Source organism: Sus scrofa, chromosome 15 (genome assembly GCF_054392235.1).
Source record: "Sus scrofa isolate SSC_HxYL_T2T_F1_AM1 chromosome 15, Sscrofa_HxYL_maternal_Yorkshire_Landrace_v2.0, whole genome shotgun sequence".
NCBI lineage: Eukaryota > Metazoa > Chordata > Mammalia > Artiodactyla > Suidae > Sus > Sus scrofa.
Genome location: NC_139397.1, coordinates 139,914,995 through 139,937,058, shown reverse-complemented (window position 1 = coordinate 139,937,058; position 22,064 = coordinate 139,914,995). Strand labels below are relative to the sequence as shown.

At 41.2% G+C, this 22,064-nt stretch overlaps 1 protein-coding gene across 2 annotated transcripts in view; it reads left to right on the top strand.

Annotated features, from left to right (window-relative positions):
• AP1S3 (adaptor related protein complex 1 subunit sigma 3) overlaps window positions 1-22,064 on the top strand; it is a 75,143-nt gene that overhangs the window by 34,953 nt on the left and 18,126 nt on the right. Inside the window, exons 2-3 of one of the 2 annotated variants that reach the window (XM_021074902.2) lie at window positions 7,663-7,799; window positions 20,587-20,765. In XM_021074902.2, the coding sequence (XP_020930561.1) occupies window positions 7,794-7,799; window positions 20,587-20,765 (185 nt within the window). In that variant the 5' untranslated portion in view covers window positions 7,663-7,793. The remainder of the gene's footprint in view (window positions 1-7,662; window positions 7,800-20,586; window positions 20,766-22,064) is intronic. The other variant, XM_021074901.2, reaches the window with a different exon arrangement.

Here is a 22,064-nt window from a genome sequence, read left to right as displayed (position 1 = left end):
TAGTGAAGATTCAAAACTTCAGAAAAAATGCTCCTTACTGAAACCATTGATGAAACTCTTAACAATTTCCTTCACACTGAGGTTGAATAGAGTAAAACAGTTGGCCTTTGCTGCATTTGGGAGTTGTGAGGGTTTTTTTTTTGACTAAAATTGTTTAAGAGCTACTTTTCTTTTGTATAGTTTATGTATTGCCTAAGAATGTGATTTGTAATTTTGGGAATTATTTTTATTTTTGTTTATTTTTTTTGTCCAAACCCATGGTATATGGAAGTTCCTGGGCCAGGGATCAAACCTGTGCTGCAATAGCGACCCAAGCCATTGTAGTGACAACACCGGATCCTTAACCTCCTGTACCGTAAGAAAACACCAGGAATTATTTTTTAAAAATAGGATTCATTACTAGGAATCAAAAAGGCAAAAGACCATTAGTAATTTTTACTTTGTGTTTTATAAGAAAATACTTTTATCCTTATGTTGAAAAGCTTTGAGATGGTTAAAACAACCTAGCAAAATTGCTATTAATTTTTTTTTTTTTTTTGGCCATGCCTATGGCATGTAGAAGTTCCTGGGCCAGGGATTGAACCCATGCCATAGCAGTGATCTGGGCTGCTGCAGTGACAACATGGGATCCTTAACCTGCTGCACTACAAGGGAACTGCAAAAATTACTATTAATTTTTTTACATGTTAAAATAACATTAATTGGGACATTCCATAAAGCATCACTGATTACATGGTTTATTATTGGAAAGTGGTTCGTTATTGCAAAATATTGAGATACCCCCAATTGAGATAGTATTATTATTTTATACTGAGACATTTTGAAATCCTCTTAAGCGAATCCAAAATTAAAAAAAAAAATAGACAGGCAACACAGGATGTAACTAATGCTGTCTTTCTCACCAAGTTGGATAGATTTGTTGGAGGGAGGTGATAGGAAGGGGTAAAAAGTTTGACTCTTGCTTCTGGAGAGGCACTGTAGGGTAGTGAACGTGGGCTGAATACTACAGATGATTTTACCCACTTCCTTGTGGTCTTGGTGAGTCATTTCCTGTCTCTGTGCCTCAGTTTCTTTGTTTAAAAGCATGGGAGTAGAACAGATGATTGAGAAAGGGTCTTACAGCTTCATTCTCTTTAAGCCTCTGTTGGATCCTCTCTGCATTCCAGAGGATCTTGAAACATGACCTGGTTGCGTCTCCAAGCCTGTTGGAGTTATGCCACCACCATAACTGGCCCCCCTTCTTTGGTGGCTTATCTCCTTCTCCTCCTGGGTTCCTTGAGTCAGAACATTTACCACCACTCTTGGGAGTTACTGTTGACCCTTCTGTCCTCACACGGACCACTAGCCAAGTGCCATTGGTTCAACTACTTAAATAGCATGGACCCCTTCAACTTCTCTCCATCCTCACTGCTACACTGATGAAAGCCACAGGTGTCATCTCTGCATGTATTGCTCCATTCTTGGGTTTCTTTATTCCCATTTCCCTTAGGCTGAAGTCCAAACTCTTCATCATGGCTTGCAAGACTCTTCTTCTCTTTGCCTTTGCCGTCTCTCCCTGCTCTGCCTCTCCAGTCAACCAGCCACATGTGCCGTTCTCAGTTTGCAGAAGATGCCATATCCTTTTCTTCCCCGTGGCTTCCTTATTCACAGTTCGCTCTGCCCGATCATTCTTACTTAGCCCTACCCTCTCCTTTCTTAAACTGTTTCCGTTTGGCTAATCCTCTTCATCTTTTGAGGTCCTATCTTGAAAGTCACTTCCTGAAGGGTTCCCTGACTGCTAGACAAGGTTATTTTATTTTCCCATAGCTCTTGGTGCTTCTTGTACTTTAATGCATCAGGCTCCGATGGAATGTATACTGTTTAACTGTCTGTCTCCTTCTGTTAGAAGATGTGCTCCATGAGGGTAGGAACGTTTCTGTCCTGTTCTTGGTGGTATCCTCAGCTCTTGGCACAGTGCCTGGCACGTAGAAATTCAATAAATACTCGTTGAATGAATACATGAAAGAAGGAAAGAAAGGAAGAAAGGTAACATTCTGTGCATTTTCTTTTTCTTTTTTCTTTTTACGGCTGCACCCACGGCATATGGAAATTCCTGGGCTGAGGGTCGAATCAGAGCCACGGCAGCTCGGGATCGGAGCAACACCACATTCTTAACCCTCTGAGCAAGGCCAGGGATCAAACCTGCATCCTTATGGATATTAGAGTCTTAGCCCACTGATGCCCAAGAGGAACTCCTCTATGCATTTTCAGTAAGAAAGCAAGTCCAGCAGGCAGTGGCTGTGCTTTTCTTTCCTGCTATCCTCCTCTTACCTCCCACTCCATTTCTGTTAGAAGCAGGGACTTCCGTACCAACACAGGCCCGGTTTTAATTATCACCTCAAAAGAAGTAAGGGCCTCTCCTCTCAACTTATAGACCTTTGGTGGAGCTCTCCAAGTAATTCCCCACCCCCCCCAACTTCACATTCCTCATTGCTCTCATTTATATGAAAAGTGACAAGGGCCCATGTTTAATCTAGCTAAACTGCATAGGTGGCTTCAGATGATCTTTTCCTGTGGACAAGCTATTCTTTTCCAATAATCTTTGCTTAAAACTTTTTCCACCCATCTTTTTTCAATTTTACTTTTTTAAAAGGAGGTTGGGTTTATTGACTTATTGAAAAGAAGGAGATTACACAGCATGGAGAACCATGGAGTGTCTCCGTAGGAAGGTTTGAAAAAGGACTTAGAATATTTGGGTTTGTGCTAATGATTTGGGGGAACATCCAAAGAAGCAGGGCTTTGCTCTGGATTAAATGCTATCAAGAAGCAAAGGGTAATTCTTGTGTATCTTAATAATTTTCTACCTGGAAGATGGAAAGAACCAACTGGTTATCACTGTAATTAGTAAAGAAGCAGAAATCAATCATACTAGCCAGGATAAGGGATAATTGGCTATTTTTGTGGTTTGGACAATGTTCCTGTTTTTGTCTGTGCTGATACTGGGTTGCTGGTTGGTTGTCACAGTCACTGTGTGGTCTTGTCTGACATTGGTATTCTGTGAAATTGTTCGGCAAGAGAACACTGTGACCCAGCTGTGAAGGCCGGGCTAGGTTCTGGATATCAGTGACGGCTTTTTGATTTTTCAGATGCAGCATAAGAAACTGATTTACTGGTAACAAGACATCTGTATTCCTGATAAGATGCCAGTGTGATTCTGATGGAGGGAATCTGAGGACCAAACGTGCCAAAACACTCCTTTGGTAGGAAATCAGGCAACGCAAGAGGAGTAACTTGCAGAGAGCCTTGAAAAACAGTTGAATGTGTTTGAACATAAATCTTCCAGCAATAGGAGGTGGTAAAGGCATATAGGCAAAGAAGAAACATTGGTTCAGAAAGATTCTTCTGTTGGTTTCATGGAACATAAATGACGGGGGCTCAGACTGGGGCTGAGCAGGGGAAACAGAAGCAGACTGACCACCAGCTAGGAAACTCATGCAGAAGTCTGATCTTGAGGAGATTATAGCTTAGATTAAAAAGGAGATAACAGAAGTAGAGCCCAGTTTTTAAAAATGTGTCTAGAGAGACAACTGCAATAGAAAGCTCATATGAGAATCAGTGAGTCACAGCATGCAGTAAGTGTGGTGCTGGGCTGGACCCCACAGCCCTGCAAGGCCTATGCTTGGTTAGCTTCAGGACCGAAGAAAGAGCCTGGCGTCAGCGACAGAGACATCAATAATTTAATGAGTAAGGGATCTTACACATCGGAAGCAGGGTCCTGGAGTGACACTCTACTCTGTGTGGTGGCCAGCAGGCAGGACATGGTGGCAGTGTTTTTTCTCCACCCATCTTGATGCCACTGCTGTGATATGTTTAATAGTAGTGAGTCAGAGTGATTCAGTACTAATGTCCTTATTATCTTCAGTTGAATGTTTATTTTTCTTATTTTAATTTCTATAAGCACAGGCCTTTGGCCCTCTCTGCTCATCTTTAAGATTGGCACGGAAATTCATGGTATTGGCTAAGGCAGGGCGAGCTTCAGGGACTACCTTCTAGTTATAAAGATGAGCAATACCATATTGAGTTTAAAAGCAGGTAAATCCAGCCTCATTGGTGTCTGTCTTTGCTGTCTCCCCACAGGGTGATGGTGCATAACCCTTAAAAAGTGGACTCCAGAATTAAAACCCAGCTCTGGAACCTTCTTGCTGATTGGCCCAGAGCAAGGCACTTAACTTTTTTGGGCCCCAGTTTCCTATCAATCAAATGAGGATAATAATAGTATTTCTGTCTTATGGTTTTAATGAAGGTTATATGAGGTACTGCATATAAAGTGCTTAGCATGGTGTTGGAACCTGTTCAGCACATGCCAGTCATTATAAGTAGGTTTCTGGCATTAGCATAAGACTTGCCTGATTATAATTGTTTCCATAAATAGGAAAAAAAAAAGTAGTAGTTTAGCTTTGCCAGAAAAAGGTGCAAAGAGCCTTGGGCTAGGAGCCAGGAGATAGTCTTAACTCTGCCACTTGTTAACGACCAAGAGGCTAGTCACCAGCTCTCTGTTTTGAGCTGAGGTTTGCACCAAATCAGTTCTGCTGTCCTTTCTAATGTTCCTAGCAGTGTGCTGCGAGTCCAGGAATGAGTGGTTATTTCATTTTCAATACCTCACTGGGGTAGACACTGAATCAATATTTGCTTAGGTGAATGGAATCTGCTGACTGTATCTCTGGAATGTAGATGATTTGGTTTCATGATATTGAATTGTAATGACACAGAAAACAATGGTGGTGATTTTGAGATTAAAAAAAAAAAAAAAAAAGAGGAGTTCCTGTTGTGGTTCAGCAGAAACAAATCCAACTAGGAACCATGAGGTTTTGGGTTCAATCCCAGGCCTCGCTCAGTAGGTTAAAGATCTGGCGTTGCTGTGAGCTGTGGTGTAGGTCATAGACGTAGCTCAGATCCTGTGTTACTGTTGCTGTGGTGTAGGCCGGCAGCTGTAGCTCTGATTAGACCCCTAGCCTAGCAACCTCCATAGGCCACGGGTGTGGCCCTTAAAAGAAAAAAAAAAAAAAAAAAGACATAAAATTAAAAGCCAGAGACAAGCTGTGTATTAGGGCTGTTGTAATGAAATACCACACACTGAATGGCTTAAACAACAGAAATGTATAGTTTTATAGTTTGGGAGGCTGGAAGTCCAAAATCAAGGTTTTGGAGTTCCCATCGTGGCTCAGTAGAAATGAATCTGACTAGTATTCATGAGGACTTGGGTTTGATCCCTGGCCTCGCTCAGTGGGTTAAGGATCTGGCATTGCTGTGAGCTGTGGTATAGGTCACAGATGTGGCTCCGATCTGGCATTGCTGTGGCTGTGGCATAGGCTCCTTCTGATTCGACTCCCAGCCCGGAAACCTCCATATGCCGTGGGTGTGGCCCGAAAAAACAACAACAACAAAAATCAAGGCTTTTGGTAGGGCTGGTTCCTTCTGGAGCTTCTGAGAGACACTGTGTTCCATGCTTGTCTCCTAGCTTCTGGGGCTTTGGTGCCAAGCTTTGGTATGCCTTGGTCTCTGCTGGCTGCATCGTTTCAATCTCTGCCTTTATCTCCACGTGGTGTTCTTTCAGGGTGTGTGTCTGAGCCCCGATTTCCCCCTTTTATGACGATATCTTCATACTGGATTAGAGGCCCACCCTACTCTGGTATGATCTCATCTTAACCTATTACATCTTCAGCACCAGGGTTCTATTTTTTTTTTGTCTTTTTGCTATTTCTTGGGCGGCTCCCGCGGCATATGGAGGTTCCCAGGCTAGGGGTCCAATCGGAGCTGTAGTCTCCCGCCTACGCCAGAGCCACAGCAACGCGGGATCCGAGCCGCGTCTGCAACCTACACCACAGCTCACGGCAACGCTGGATCCTAAACCCACTGAGTGAGGCCAGGGATCGAACGCGCATCCTCATGGATACTGGTTGGGTTTGCTTATCGCTGAGCCCTGGGCTGGGCCGGGAACTCCTTGTCTTGTCTTTTTCAGGTAACTATCCACCTCTGCATCCTTCCTCCCTCCCTCCCTCTCTCCCCTCCCCTCCCCTTCCTTCCTTCTGCTCAGGAAACATTATTGTGCAATACAGGTGGATGAATAACAGACACTTTAATAAGGAATTTTATTTACAGGAGAATGTTTAAAGTTTTACATAAATGGCTACTAGCTAATTCTCAGCAGTTGACCTTTTAATTTGTGGATTACTTATGACTTTTGTTTCCATCTCATTTTCTCCCCCCCACACTGTCTCTCTTACTCTATTCTTCCTTTTTCCGCCTCACCCAATTCAGCTTATTTTCCTTCTCCACTGAGCATTTCACTGTTATAAATAGATAGTTCTGCCACCAGATGGTGTGCAAGCATTGGGAAAGGATTTGAAACACACTGGCCAATGTGGCAGCCTGTCAACATTTTATTTCGGGAAGAAAGTTGACCTAACAGGCCAAAAACAAGATCCTGAGTTTGTATAGATTTTACTTCTCCAGGTACTTTTGCTCTTCCTGGATTATGCAAACAGAAACCTGAGCTGGAAATCTTGAGGAAAAGAAAACTTAAAACCTGTGATGGCTAAGAGTTAATAGAAGACACTGATGTTGGCATAGCTTCCACAGTAACATTAGGCTGAGAAGTAGAAGCAAGATTCTCGGGTTTGAGGGCCACTTCCTCAAACAGGTAGATTCAGAAACCACAAAAAAGGGGAAATCTGTTGAGCACAGTAAAGCTATGAAAGGCATTAGTGAAACGAGGGGCTTCCGTTGTCACTTAATTCAGCCATTTCATATGAACCTGTAGCCCCAGTGCAGCTTACGAATAACTACTGCTTGCAATGTGCTCTGTTTAACTTGCACAGGGGTTTGTTTTTATATTTCATTATTCATTGCCAATATGAAAATTATTCCAATATTTCACATATGCATTCAGATTTCAGGCTTCTTTTGAGAAAAAGAATCTGAAGGCTCGGCAGTACCAGCTGAATGTTTTTCTTGGCTGGCTCTGGCTGAGTTGATTCCAACTATCCCTTTATAGTTGGAATTCGTGATGTATGGTTTTGACTTTGTCTCTCCCCTCCCCCGCCTTGTATTATGCTGAACATTTACCCTCATTTAAAATGTTACCTGCCTCTGCCTCTGCCCAGCCCTTGGAAAGTATTCGAATAGGCAATCCTGCTCTCCTGCTTTTTAGACAAAGAATGAAGTCCAGAGAGGGGAGCGGACAGCTGGTTCAGTGCCACGCCTACCCTGGAATTCCCACTAAGAGCTGCTTCCTCTGGGAAATAGAAACTGGTGGGGAAAGATAAGAGTGACCCATCCCTCATGGGTGATGCAGTTCAAGCAAAGTGTCAGGGGAAAATCTTAACCGCTGTTTCTCAGTTTTAGAAAACAGAAACTAGAACCATGCACGCACATACATGAAAAATGGGAAGCCCTAAAGTAAACACCTTTTGGGGAACTTGGAGAGAATTAATAAATACATGATCAGAGCACCACTGGTCAGCAGTCGAAAGAAAGGAACCCTAACCAACTTACCTGTATGTTTAGGCTGTCTCTGGGGTAAACTCATTATTTAAGCATTGGGAAGGCAATTGATGAGGCTGGTAGTTGAGAAGGCAAGGTGGCAAGTCACTTAGAAATTGGATGGTTTGTTATTATCCACAGAAACAGCAGAATGTCTTCCTGGGGACCTATAAACACTTTCCAACAGAACGTGGGGACTAGCTGGTGGAAAAGTGATGGAGTAGACACGGCCTGATGCCAAAGTGGAAGCAGGGAATTTTTACTTTGCCTCAATGAAGGTAAATTGGACTATAAATGGGTGGGGCTGACTCCCAGAGGACCTATTAGCCATGGCTAGTATTTGTTGAGGGCTCACTCTGTGCTAGACTCTGCCCTAAAAGGTAGACGTGTGTGATATCGTTGCGTCTAACATTACTCATGTCATTCCTATTGTCCCTCCCTCTTTTATAGATGGGCAGACTGAGCACTGGGGAGATCGAGTAACTTTTCAAGTTCACTTAGCTCACAGATGACAGAACCAGGATTCAAAGGCAAATTCTCAAGCTGCCTATCCCCAGAGTCTTCCCACTTAACACCCAACCGGCTCTATTGGCCCCGAGTCCTGGCCAAGGATGTGGCCTGGCCAAGTGATAAATGCCCTGAGAGTCCCAAATCCAATTTACGTTGTCCTAGTGGTAAATGCACAGCATGTTCTGCACCAAATCTCACACGGTGCTTGAGATACACCATTTGGACTGGGTGGCATATCCAAAAACCAAAAACGTGCATTCCCTGCATGCAACTAGTTTGAGGAGCGGCCAATTGTCAATGAATCTTTGTCCTGAGAACATGAGTACATGACTTGGGCAACTTTAGTCTGACACATCTTAGTTCCACCTGGGGCATGCTGGTAACATCTATAATAAAGGTAGATCCCTGGCAGCTTAAGCAAATTACCTTTTCAGAGGGAGGGCAACTTGGCTTGTGGAAGAGGAACTGGAGGCCCACGAGAAGGTGAATGCATGAGGCTGGTGACAAGCAGGGGGAAGCCCTTCTTTCTACTTCCTGGAAGCCCCTCTAATAGGGGTTCAGACCAAAGGGAGATGCTTGAGAGGAGCGACCCTGAAGGGGTAGTCTTACCACTTTTGGAGCAGACTTAGAGGAAGGAAATCAGGACAGTGGCGAAAGGGGTCATTCCTATGCTCAAGTATAAACTGTAGGGCCCTGAAGAAATGAGTGCCTGGAGGAGGCAAGTGTCACATTTTCATAATTGATCTAGCAGAGAGAATGGAGCAGCTGGAGCTCTTGGTTTGTAAACGCTGGTAAGCTCTCCTGGCTGGAGAACTGTTACTCTGGTCAGGATAAGCTGCCAGAAGATCTGGCAAATACAAGTGGTAGTTGAGTTTATTGCATCTGGAGAAAAGTAATCCCAGTTACAAGTTTATGATGCCCTATAACACCCCAGACCATGGTGTTCTCTGACCTCTGTAGAAAACTCAGTTCTCTACTCGGAATACTAATACAGGGCCAGTTGCTATTTCTCAAAATTCTTCAGTTCCACCAGTGTTTACTGAGCCCCTGTTTTTTTTTTTTTTTTTGTTTGCTTTTTAGGGCTGAACCTGCATGTGGAAATTCCCAGGCTAGGGGTCTACGCTGCAGCCACAGCAACACAGGATCCGAGCCGCGTCTGCAACCTACAACCACAGCTCACCGCAACGTCGGATCCTTAACCCACTGAGCGAGGCCAGGGATCAAACCCAAGTCCTCATGAATACTAGTCGGGTTCTGCTGCGCCACAAGGGGAACTCCCCGAGTCCCTGTTATTAGCAAAGAGTGGAGTTAGACACGATTCAGGAAGAAATATGCAAAATGACAGGGGAGTTGAGAAAGTCATGGTGTGAAAAGAAGCTTCAGAGAGGAACTTCTTTGCTGCACAGGTGAAAGCGCAGGGGGATGTATAGTGGATTGTTTTTGTTTTTAACATATTTTAAATTATAGCAAATTGTTAGTATATGAAAGATAGATACAGACTCTGCAAAACCTTTTATCAGTCCTCTCTTTTGAAAAATGATACTAGGAACAGTAGAATTCTGGTCTTATGCTATATGCCTTGAAATGAAATCGGGACATATATTAAAATGTATTATTCCACCTGGAAGCCAGTAAACTAAAGGCACTCTTATTCATGAACTCGTACAGATTGAAAAATAAAATGGCATCAGATAAAATCAAATGAGAGGTCACAATGCATGTAGAGATTTCCCCTCTAAACTTTAGAGCTTAATATTGGGAAGAAGAGGGGGAAATATCTCAGACTATGTTGTTAATGTCACCGTCAAATATAGTAATCCACTATCCTTTTTTTATTTGTTTTTAATTCCTTAAAAAAATTTAAATATAAGTAAGATATATGTACATAGTTTAAAAAAATCGTATGGGTTATACAATTTGTAATGAAATGGAGCAACGTTTCGCCTGTCCCATGTTCTTCTCCTAGAGGCAGTTACTTTCAGTAACCGTAGCCTTTTCTTCCCGTATTTATATTTCTAAATAATATGCTTATCCTGGCAGTTTCTCCCTCCTCATTCTTTATATTATTTCCTGACTTGCTGTTATTGGAATTGGGCATTTACTTCTCTTCAGGTCACCCACATACTTCCTCTTCTCTTTTTCTCCCAAAGTCATTTTCAGAGCTAGGATTCCAGTTGGGGGCTCAGCAGGTTGAGAACCCGACATAGCATCCCTGAGGATTTGGTTTGCTCCCTGGCCCCTTGCTCAGTGGGTTAAGGATCCAGTGTTCCCACAACCTGCAGCGTAAGCCAGAGATGCACTAGGATCCAGTGTTGCTGTGGTGTAGGTCTGCAGCTGCAGCTCTGATTCAACCCCTAGCCCAGGAACTTCCATATGCCGTAGGTGTGGCGGTAAAAATATAAAAATAAAAAATAAAGAAAAAAAAGAACTGGGATTATGATTTCTTGTTTGTATCATTTCTCTTTTCTGGAGTTTATAAAATTTTTTTCTACTCACCTGGCTTTCTCCGTATCTATCATTGTTTATCCCCCTCAATGGGATATCTTAGCCGATATCTTTTAGATGGCTATCAGTATTTTCTCCAACTATACAAAGGAATGAAATGATCTACAAATTGTGTTTCTCCCTTCCCCTCCCCCCCACCCAGCCCCAACCACCGTCTGCAATGGTTGCTTTCTTGGTCTCCCGCGTGGCTGTCACTCTGGCTTTTCTTTTCATCACCGTTTCACTTTGGGTTCCCTGTGCCCTAGGTGACCATATCTAATGCTTTTCGATACTTTGCTGAGAGATGTCTTCCAGTGGCTTCCTGAGAAATATATACTGGATGCAAATTTCTTTCTTTTATTTTTCTCTTTTTATTTTTTGTCTTTGCGAGTGTGAAAACTCAAACGTCTCGTCCCCTCTTTTACCGATTGATCATTTGGCTGCAGGTAGATGTCCAGTCTTCCAACAGCTGGTGCTTCTCCACAGCTGGTGTTGCAGGTGAGGAGTCCGATGCTCTTTTGATTGCCGATCCATTGAGTGGGAACTTCTTGTCCTAGAATCTCTTAGGCTGCTCTCCTTATCTTAAGTGTTCTGAAGTGTCCTGCGATGTACTTTTAGAGTTCATTGTTCTGGGCACTTGATGAGCCTTTCTAATCTGAAGCTTCATCTTGTTCGCCCTGGGACATTTGTTGAATTCTTCCTTAGAGATTTTCTTCCTCTCCATTATCTCTGTTTCAGCTTCCTGGATGTTACACCTTCTGGATTGACCCCTTAATGGTTTTATCTTTTCCACGAATTTTCCGTCTGTTTTTTGGTTTGTGATGATCTCTTGAAGATTCCTTTGACTTCATTGTGTTTATTGTACTTTTTAGTATGCAGGGTTTTTTTCTTGTCTCTTTTTTCCCCTCATAGAATTCTGCTTTTGTCTTATTGACATAGGAATTCCATCATCTTTGAACTCTCTGAGTACATTCATTTCGTGTGTGTGTGTGTGTGTGTGTGTGTGTGTGTGTGTGTGTGTCTGCGTAAGTTTGTCCTCCTCCTTGTTTTCTTACTGTATCCAGTGCTTACTTTTTTCTCTTTGTCCTTTTTGGCCTTGTTCTTTGGCATTAGAGACTATTCTCAAATGTCTGGTAACCTTGGCTTCCACTCATATTTAAAAGCAGATGCTAGATTGGCTAATGGCACAGAGAACTCTACCCAATATTCTGTGGTAATCTATATGGGGAAAAGAATCTGAAAGAGAATGCATGTGTGTGTATGCATAGCTGAATCACTTTGTTGAACAGCAGAAATTCTCACAACATTGTAAATCAACTATACTTCAATAAAATTTTAAAAAATGAAAAAAATTAATATAATAGAGTGCTAAATGTTAACAGTCAGTTCTGGGGGGCAGAATCAGGTGGCCTGAAAGCCCCCATTGTTAGTGCCTAGAGGTCTTTCCTCTACCATTTAGTGTTTCCAGGGGAATCATTCAGTCTCCTGATGAAGAGACGGGTTTTTTGGAGTTCCCTTCATGGCTCAGCAGAAAGGAATCTGACTAGTATCCATGAGGATGTAGGTTTGATCCCTGGCCTCGCTCAGTGGGTTAAGGATCCGGTGTTGCCATGAGCTATGGTGTAGGTTGCAGATGCTGCTCAAATCCCTCATTGCTGTAGGCTGGCGACAACAGCTCTGATTCACCCCCTTGCCTGGGAACCTCCATGTGCTGCAGGTGAGGCCCTAAAAAGACCCCCCCCCCCCCGCCGCCAAAAAAAAAAGATGGGTTTTTTTGGACAACAAAGTTCGTGATAGAGGTGCAGCAACACTTTTCTCTCTTAGCGAAGGTCTATATCTATATATCTGTGGCTTTGCAGGCTCAGAATTGCACTTAAGATCCAGGAGGGCTGCAATTGTTTATAAATATTTCTTCTTAAGGGCATCAATTACTTGTGTTAAGTGCTTTGAGAGGTAATGTAAGCCTTAAGTAGAGAAACATGGCATTGCACAAATTTGAGCTTCTCAGGTTGGGTAAACCTGTGACTCCTGTGGACAGCAGCATGTTGGCAGCTGCTTGTTACCCATTCCTGACCGAGGTCCAGAGGAAGCTGTGCTAATGTTAGGGGACGATTGACTGAAACTGCCCACCTTGGCCAAGCACAATAGCTGCTCGCGTGAGTTGTCTCAAGCAGGAGGCCCTGATACGGAACATGATGCTGCCCTGAAGACTAACCAGGAGGATGTGGGAGGGGCCAGTAGGAGGGTGGAGAGGACCAGCCTCCCAAGATCCTTGGCTCTGGAATCCATTTTGGCTGAGAGGTGCACATGCCACCAAGAAGGACCCTGAGTCAGATCAAGTAAGGGCCGAACAAGATGATTGGCAGAGACTACCTGGAAACGAATCCCTTTACCATAAAACTGGAGACTGCAGTTCTCCTAGGTTCCCTTACCCTGGCAATCTCTGCCCAAGTGCCCCTTCTCAATAAAATCTTTTGCTTTGTCAGCATGTGTGTGTCCTCAGACAATTCATTTCTGAGTGTTAGACGGTTGGGCCCGGGGAGGGGTCCACCTTCCTGCAACACTAAGAGGCTCTGACTGTAAGGCTTCCCCTGAATTTCTGCACCCTGGAATAAAGCAACTGGGGACTTACTGTGGAGGGTGGTCAGGTGTGTGCGTTCTCAGCTGCAGTCCCCTGGAAATGTCAACAGCTCTGTAGGTAGACCTTTAGCCAGTGTCCCTGTTTTCACAATTGGGGGAGGGGGGCGGCATGTTACCCCCAAGTGCTGCTCTTGGGCTTTCTCTGGGGAGAATTGGCTGGTTTCCTTTGTTTTATTTATTTATTTATGCTTTTTGGGGCCACACCTGGGTGACATTTGGCAGTTCCCAGGCTAGGGGTCTAATCAGAGCTACAACTGCTGGCCTATACCACAGCCATTGCCACAGCAACATCAGATCCAAGTGAGGCCAGAGATCGAACTGGCAACCTCGTGGTTTCTAGTTGGATTCGTTTCCACTGCACCACGACAGGAACTCCTGGTTTCTCTTTGAAATCTGCCTCTTACACTACAGCCGTCCTTATTTTGCTAAGTTAGTTGTCACTCTCTGTCTCCTTCCATCTTCCAAAGATTTGTTGAAATCTCTGGGCTGCTATCACATGCCCTTGGGGCTAAGGCATTTTTGTAAATTCTACTCTTCTCATTTTAGTGGTGTTTCGGAAGGTAGAGTAGATAAAAGACTGTGGTTGAATTCTATATATATATATATATTTTTAAAATCTTTATCACGACTAAAAGCTCCTCAAGGTAAAGAACCAAGTATTATGTTCACAGGGTTCTTAGTGCACTTAGTAGATAATCAGTAAATATGGATTAAGTGAATAAATGACCTCTGCTTTAAGGTCTCTCTGAAATTCAGATAATTTAGCTGCCAATGTGGTATTTCCTCCGGATCATCTCAAGCTAACCTTGAATGAAGGAGGTGGGATCTCGGTGAAGCCAGATGCCCACCTCGGACCAAATGTGAGAAGCCAAGCTTGCTCATCATACTTCATTGGATTTTATGGTTATTTCTGGAGTTGGCGTTTTCCAGAAGAGTGTTACAGTCAGCCTCTCCATATGCCTTTCTTCTCAGCAATATTATTGAAACAAAATGCCTGGGCATTGTTTTCTGAAGTCAGATGTAGTTTACTTTCTTTTTTTATGTATATATTCTTTTATTTTCAAATTCATATTCTTTTATTTATTTATATATATATTCCTTTATTTTTTATATATTCTTTCTTTTTTAATTACTCAATGAATTTTATTACATTTATAGTTGTATAATAATCATCACAACCAAATTTTATAGATTTCCATCCCAAACCCTCAGTGCATCCCCCAACCCCCCAACCTGTCTCATTTGGAAATCATACGTTTTTCAAAGTCTGTGAGTCAGTATCTGTTCTGCAAAGAAGTTCATTGTGTCCTTTTTTCAGATTCTGCATGTCAGTGAAAGCATTTGATATTGGTGTCTCATTGTCTGACTGACTTCACTTAGCGTGATAATTTCTAGGTTCATCCATGTTGCAGCAAATGCCGGTATTTCTTTCCTTTCAATAGCTGAGTAATATTCCATTGTGTGTATGTACCACATCTTGATCCACTCCTCTGTCGATGGACATTTAGGTTGTTTCCATGTCTTGGCTATTGTATATAGTGCTGCAATGGACATTGGCGTATGGGAGTCAGTGTGTCCATTCTCTGGATAGATGCCCAGGAGTGGCATTGCTGGATCAAATGGTAATTCTATTTTTGGTTTTCTGAGGAATCTCCATACTGTTTTCCACAGTGGTTGCACCAATTTACATTCCCACCAACAGTGTAATAGGGTTCCTTTTTCTCCACACCCTCTCCAGCACTTATTGTTTGTAGACTTTTTGATGATGGCCATTCTGGCCCGTGTAAGGTGGTACCTCATAGTGGTTTTGATTTGCATTTCTCTAATAATGAGTGATGTTGAACATCTTTTCATATGCTTTTTAGCCATCTCTATGTCTTCTTTGGAGAATTGTCTGTTTAGATCTTCTGCCCATTTTTCGATGGGGTTATTTGTTTTTTTGGTATGGAGCTGAAGAAGGTGTTTATAAATTTTGGAGATTAATCCCTTGTCAGTCGATTTTTTTGCAAAGATTTTCTCCCATTCCGTGGGTTGTCTTTTTGTTTCGTTTAGGGTTTCCTTTGCTGTGCAGAAACTTTTAAGTTTAATTAAGTCCCATTTGTTTATTTTTGTTTTTATTGTCATTACTCTAAAGGGTGAATCTGAGAAGATGTTGCTGTCATTTATGTTGGAGAGTGTTTGGCCTATGTTTTCCTCTAAGAATTTTATAGTAGCAGATGTAGTTTCTTTATGATGAATTTAAGTTGGCTCTTTTTAAATATTGGAATAAAAAACCCCCTTCCAATAGTCTTTTTTTTTTTTTTTTTTTTTTTGTACTCTCAAGCTAATGCTAATCAAAAATGGTATTTGATTAACCTCTTGAAACACATTCTCCAAATACGCCTTGAATGACTAAGCTGATAAATTGGATAAAATTAATTGCTAGAGGTTACGAACTCCTGTGAATCATTGCAATTTATTCTGCCAGTTTTCTCATGCTACATTGTTAACTGTGGAGATGGAACAGATACCAGGTACCACAACACTAGCTGCTGTGCTCTCCCAGAGCAGAACTTGAAAAACTCTTTCAACACTGTCTTATGCAATGCAGTTACTGGATAAACTTGAACCTGTTTTTTTGCTTCTTTTGAATTTGAAATACATTTTATATTTTAAATTGCTTTATGGATGCGTGTATTATGTTCATCCTTTCTCTTTGAACTCATTGTTAGAATGAAAAAGAGCTCTTTGTTTATTTTCTACCTTGTTGATCCATGTTTAAGAAGGCAGGCACTTGATCTTGAGAGAAGGTTGCAATAGAGTTAGAAAGTAATCCACAGTTAAACATAGCAATTGTTCCACCTAGAACTTTGGGCATTGATATGATCTTAAATTAAAAGTGATATTTATCTATGAAGTAATACTGGGGGAGTTGCAATGATAATGTTTTGAAATCTGATAATAGGGTTCTATAAGAAGACATGAAACCAAGGTAGTTTGTTCTGTAAGGAAAAGACTTTCTTTTGGAAGGTAACCTTTAATGCCTGTCTTCAAATATGTGAAGAGTTAGTTATTATTCCAAAGATAGTGATATATTATCTTTTAAGATGTTCTGTAGATAAAACCAGGGAAAATCAGTTTCAATTGTAACAGAAGAGTTTAGGTTAGAATGCAAAACGAACACCCAGAAAACACGTGGATTGCATTTCTCCAATAAAGATCTGACCATTCGCTAGACATTGGTTTGAATAGTTTTATCCACTGATTGTGATCCAAAGCTGAGCTTTGTTCTCAAGATCCTGAGGTTTTATCATTCTGTCACCATTCAATTTTGTACCTTTAGAATGTCACTTTTAAGATCTCTTCCTGGAAACATAAATGCCTTTCTCCGTGTGATTCGTGTGATTCTTAAAAAGTGGTAGCTGTGTTCCATTATTGCATTATCTGTACCTATGCTGATAGTGAAATGGGTATTTAAGAAAATGCTATATTCTAAGCAGATGCTTAAAATTCCAGATTGAGGGTGACTTCTTAAAGCTACTAGATGAGCAGGGCTTTTTAATTTGCTTTCTTTTCACTTGCTGTGTCTTGGTTTTCAAGTCCCTGTTATAACAGATGTTTCCTTTCTAAGACAGAATATAACTTATTAAGAAAACTTCAAATTCTATATGTTGGTGGGAGGGGACTCTCTGAGGAAGGAGCGTAGTTTCTCTTGGTCCTCAGATACCACCACCTAGTGGGTTTAAATGACTCATGTTGTGATATTTAGAGCCAAAGCTCTTCAGTAAAGAGTTGAATATTGTATTTGTAAATAGTTCTTTTTTTTTTTTTGCTGCATGTGGAACTTCCTGGGGCCAGGGAATCAAACCCTTGCCACATCACTGACAATGACAGGTCCTTAACCCACTTAGCCACCAGGGAATTCCTAAAAAGTTTAAAAATTGTGATTATTTTAGTCCTAGTATATATTGTCCCCTCCGTGGCACAATTAACCTCAATAATTAATTTTATTATTATTTTTTAAAATAAAGCAATTGTAGGAGTTCCCATTGTGGCACAGTGGTTAATGAATCCGACTAGGAGCCATAAGGCTGCGGGTTCGATCCCTTGCCTTGCTCAGTGGGTTAAGGATCCATGTTGCCATGAGCTGTGGTGTAAGTCGCAGATGCAGCTTGGATCCTGTGTTGCTGTGGCTCTGGCATAGGCGGGCATCTACAGCTCCAATTAGACCCCTAGCATGGGAACCTCCATATGCCGCAGGGAGCGGTCCTAGAAAAGGCAAAAAGACAAAACAAAAATGAAAACAAAAACTAAACAATTGTATAGCATAGGGAACTATATTCAATATCTTGTGATAACGGTAATGGAAAAGAATATGAAAAAGAATGTGTATATATGTGTGTAACTGTTTCACTTTGCTGTACAGCAGAAATTAACACATTGTAAATGGATTATACTTCAATAAAATAAATTAAAAACAAAAGAAAAAAACAACAAATAGTTTATGATTCTAAACTTTACCTTCTCATTCTGTGGATTGAGAAAAACATCTCTTACAAATATTAGACAATCTGACAATTTCTGAAAAACAAATCTTCCATACCTCCCAGGTTCCGCAATAAATTTCGCATGTCATGGTGTCTTCTAGTCATTGAAAGCTTTTAAAGTTCATTGAAATATGAACATGCATTTTAGATACACATTTTGAAACAATTGAAAATGAGATCAGGTGTTCAGCTAATGTGGCCCGTGCGCTATCTAAATTGTTAAACATTAATTATGATGCCAAAGATAATTGTGTTTTGAGATGGTTGATTCTACATCTCTCAGCCAAGTAACCCACAAAGTGGAGTAAAGATCTTACATTTAAGACTAGTTTGATCTTTGAGGGAGGTGCCAAGAACACACCATAGGAAAAGGACTGTCTCCTTAATAAATGGTATTAGGAAAACTAACAACCACATTCAGAGGAATGAAATTGAATCCTTACTTCTCTTCACATGCAAAAATTAACTCAGAATGGATGAAACTCTCAGGCCTGAAACTGTAAAACTATTAGAAGAAAACATACGGAAAATACTTCTTGACATTAGTTTGGGCAACGATATTTTGGATATGACTCTAAAAGCACAGGCAACAGTCAGAGTTCCCTTGAGGCACAGCGGGTTAAGGATCTGGCATTGTCACTTTGGCAGCCAAGGTTGTTTCTGTGGCATGGGTTCAGTTCCAGGCCCAGGAACTTCCACATGCCACAACCACAGCCAAAATAAATAAATAAACAAATAAAATCACAAGCAATAAAAGCAAAAGTAGGCAAATGAGGTTGCATCTAACCAAAAAGCTTCTGCCCAGCAAAGGAAACAACAGAGTTGAAGAGACAACTGATGTAATGGAAGAAAATATTTGCAAACCATACATTCGTTAATGGGTTAATATCCAAAATATGTAAAGAATTCAAACAGGTCAGTAGCAAGAATGCAACCCAATTAAAAGTGGGCAAAGAACCTAAATTGACATTCCTCCAAAGAAGATATACAGATGGCCAATAAGTATATGAAAATATGCTCAATATTACTAGTCAGCAAAGAAATGCAAATCAAAAGTGCAATGAGATATCACCTTATACCTGCTAGAACACCTATTATCAAAAAGACAAGAGATAAGAGGTGTTAGTGAGGGTGTGAAGAAAAGCGACCCTTGCACACTGTTGGTAGGAATGTAAATTGGTACAACCATTATGGAAAATGGTAAGGAGGTCCCTCAAAAATTAAAAAATAGAACTACTATGCAAACTAGTATATCCTGGATGAGTAAACAACAAGGTCCTACTGTATAGTACAGGGAACTATATTCAATGTCCTGTGATAGCCCAACATGGAAAAGAATATGAAAAAGAATATATATATGTATAACTGAGTCACTTAGCTGTACAGCAAAAATTAGCACATTGGAAATCAATTATGCTTCAATAAAATAGAAAAATTACATGAATTCAACAATGAAATTCGTATCCAGAAAAAAAAATAGAAAACACACCATTGTAAAGCAACTGTTCTTTAATTAAAAAAGGGCAAAAAAACCAAACAAAAAACTAGAACTACTATATGATAGCACTTCTGGGAATATTTCCAAAGGAGATGAAATCAGTTTCTCAAAGAGACAACTACACTTCCATGTTCACTGCAACGTTATTCGCAATAGCCAGGATAGGGAATCAACCTAAGTGTCCCACTGAGAGCTGAATGGATACAGACAGTATGGTGTGTGGAGTTCCCTCATGGCTCAGTGGGTTAAGGATCTGGCGTTGTCACTGCTGTGACTCTGGTTACAGCTGTGGCGTGGGTTTGATCCCTGGCCTGGGAACTTCTGCATGTTGTGGGCGCAGCCAAACCGAAAGAGGATGATGTGTGTGTGTAGTTAAGTATACACATATACACAAACGATGGAATATTATTCAGCCTTAAAAAGAAGGAAATCCTGTAATTTGTAGTAACATGGGTGAACCTAGAAGATATGCCAAATGCAATAAGCCAGGCATAGAAAGACAAACACTGCATGATCTGACTTATATGTAGAATCTAAAAGCATCAGACTCATAGAAGCCAAGAGTAGGACAGTGGTTACCAGGAGTGGGGGGTGGAGGAAACGGGGCGATGTTGGTCAGTGGGGGCAAACTTGCTTCATGTAGGAAGAATAAGTCTAGAGATCTAGTGTAGAGCGTGGTGACCTGGTGACCGTAGCTAATAATACTCTATGGAATACCGGAACTTTGCGAAGAGAGTATATTTCCGGTCTGTCATCACACACAAAAACAGATAACTGTGTGAGGAGATAATGCGTTAATTAGCTTGATTGTCATAAACACATCACTCTGTGTATGCATATCAAATCCTCGTGTTGTGCACCTTAAATATATATAATTTTTATTGAAACATAGATATGGTCCCCTTCTAGTTTCCTCCTATCCCCCCCTTGCTTCATGCTCCTTTCCTTTGCATTCTTCTTTCCTTTCTTACTACTTATCATTTTGTTTCTATGGTTGCGATACAGAGCAGGAGTATAATTTTTAAAGTAAACCCTTCCACTGTTTTAAATTTTTTTTTTTTTTTTGGCTTGTGAAGGAAGAATTTAATGGTTTTCTCCAGAGTTATATTCTTCCTTGATATATTTTTCTCTCTATAATGAGTTCGTGACTCATGAAAAGAATTAAAAGAAGAACTTACCTCTCTCCTCTAGTATAAATAAGCTGTGTGTGTGATGTATATGTTTCTTTGTTCTTTGATAGGTTAAATGTAATATAACCCAGATAAGCTAGGTTTTCATACTGCTAAGTATTTTTCATCTGTTCAGAATTATGATCCTTTTTAAACCCTGCTTCTGAATTTCAGTGTCTAAGGTAGAATGATTTGGTTGACCAAATTCCATTTTCTTTCTGTCCTTTATTTGTTCTAGATACATTTCATATTGCTCTTCAGTCGACAAGGGAAATTACGGCTGCAGAAATGGTACACGACTCTCCCTGACAAGGAAAGGAAAAAGATCACCCGGGAAATTGTTCAGATTATTCTGTCTCGTGGTCAGAGGACAAGCAGTTTTATTGACTGGAAGGAGCTAAAACTTGTTTATAAAAGGTGTGAGTAACTTTATGAGAACTGAATTTCTCATTATTGTTTGGTTTGTTCAATCGTGAACATTTTAGATTGCAACACCCATTTCATCATTTATTGAAATCTTAGGAGACTGGAGCCCGAGAAGACTAAATAGAAGAGGATGCTCATTTATTGAAAGGCCCTCCGTGTGCCAGAGTGGCTTCTGGATACTTAATTTTTGTGCCAATAATGCACACATGCATTCAAGAAATGTCTTATGAGCACCTGTTATGTTTCCAGCACTGTTCTAATGGCTGTGGATACAGTAGCCATTAGACACAGAGCTGAAATCAGACACAGTCTGAATAAGACACAGAACATTCCTTCTCTCATGGAACTTATTAAACAAAGCATTTTTCAGTTAGTAACAAATGCTATGGAAAAAATTGCAGCTTCACATGATGCAGAGGTGGGCATCTCTTTATTATGGTTATTATCACTCATGTTTGCAAATGAGCAAACAGAAGCCGCTGAGAGTTTAAGAAATTAGTCCCAGCAACAATATTTGAGTGGTAATTGGTGGAGCCAGCATTCAAATACAGATTTTTGACTTTAAAGCCTGTATATCCTCTCTTTACTGCACCAGCTTCCCCTGGTAAGACCATACTGGAAGAGGACCTCAGTTTATAGATGAGGAAGCTGAGGCCCTGAGAGGTGAAGTCATTTTGCCCATGAAGATCCAGATAACCAATGCCTAAGCCAGGACCAGAGCACAGCCAATCTGACCCTGCACCCAACATCACACTGCAGCTTTTAGAGGGTAAAAACACACACTAGAAAGGGTCTTTTGGAGTTCCCAAAAAGGTGCAGTGGGTTAAGAATCTGACTGCCGCAGCTTGGGTCTCTGCTGAGGGTTAGGTTCAATCCCTGGCCTGATGCACTGGGTTAAAGGATCTGGTATTGCCATAGCTGTGGCTCGGATTCAGTCCTTGGCCCAGGAACTTCCATATGCCATGGATGCCACCATAAAATTTTTTTAAAAAAGGGTTCTTGCAAGGGGTGTTTAAAAAACTGGAAGAAGAAGGAGGTAGCATCCGCAGGCTATATGCAATGGAGTAAATTACCAGGAAGTGCCTGGGCAAAGCTTCTTTTGCTGGGTCCAAGGTCAGAGCTTTTTGTTTTAGCATCATGAGAGATGTCAGCTAAGGCCCCTTCATAAGCATCTCAGGAATGTAAAGGCAAAGTCCCAGGAAAAGCTTGGTGACAAAAAGCTTGTCCCTCTTCTCTGCTTGTTGGTTTCTAGAACTTTGAGCTCATTTGTAATTTAAACGAGTGCATGAA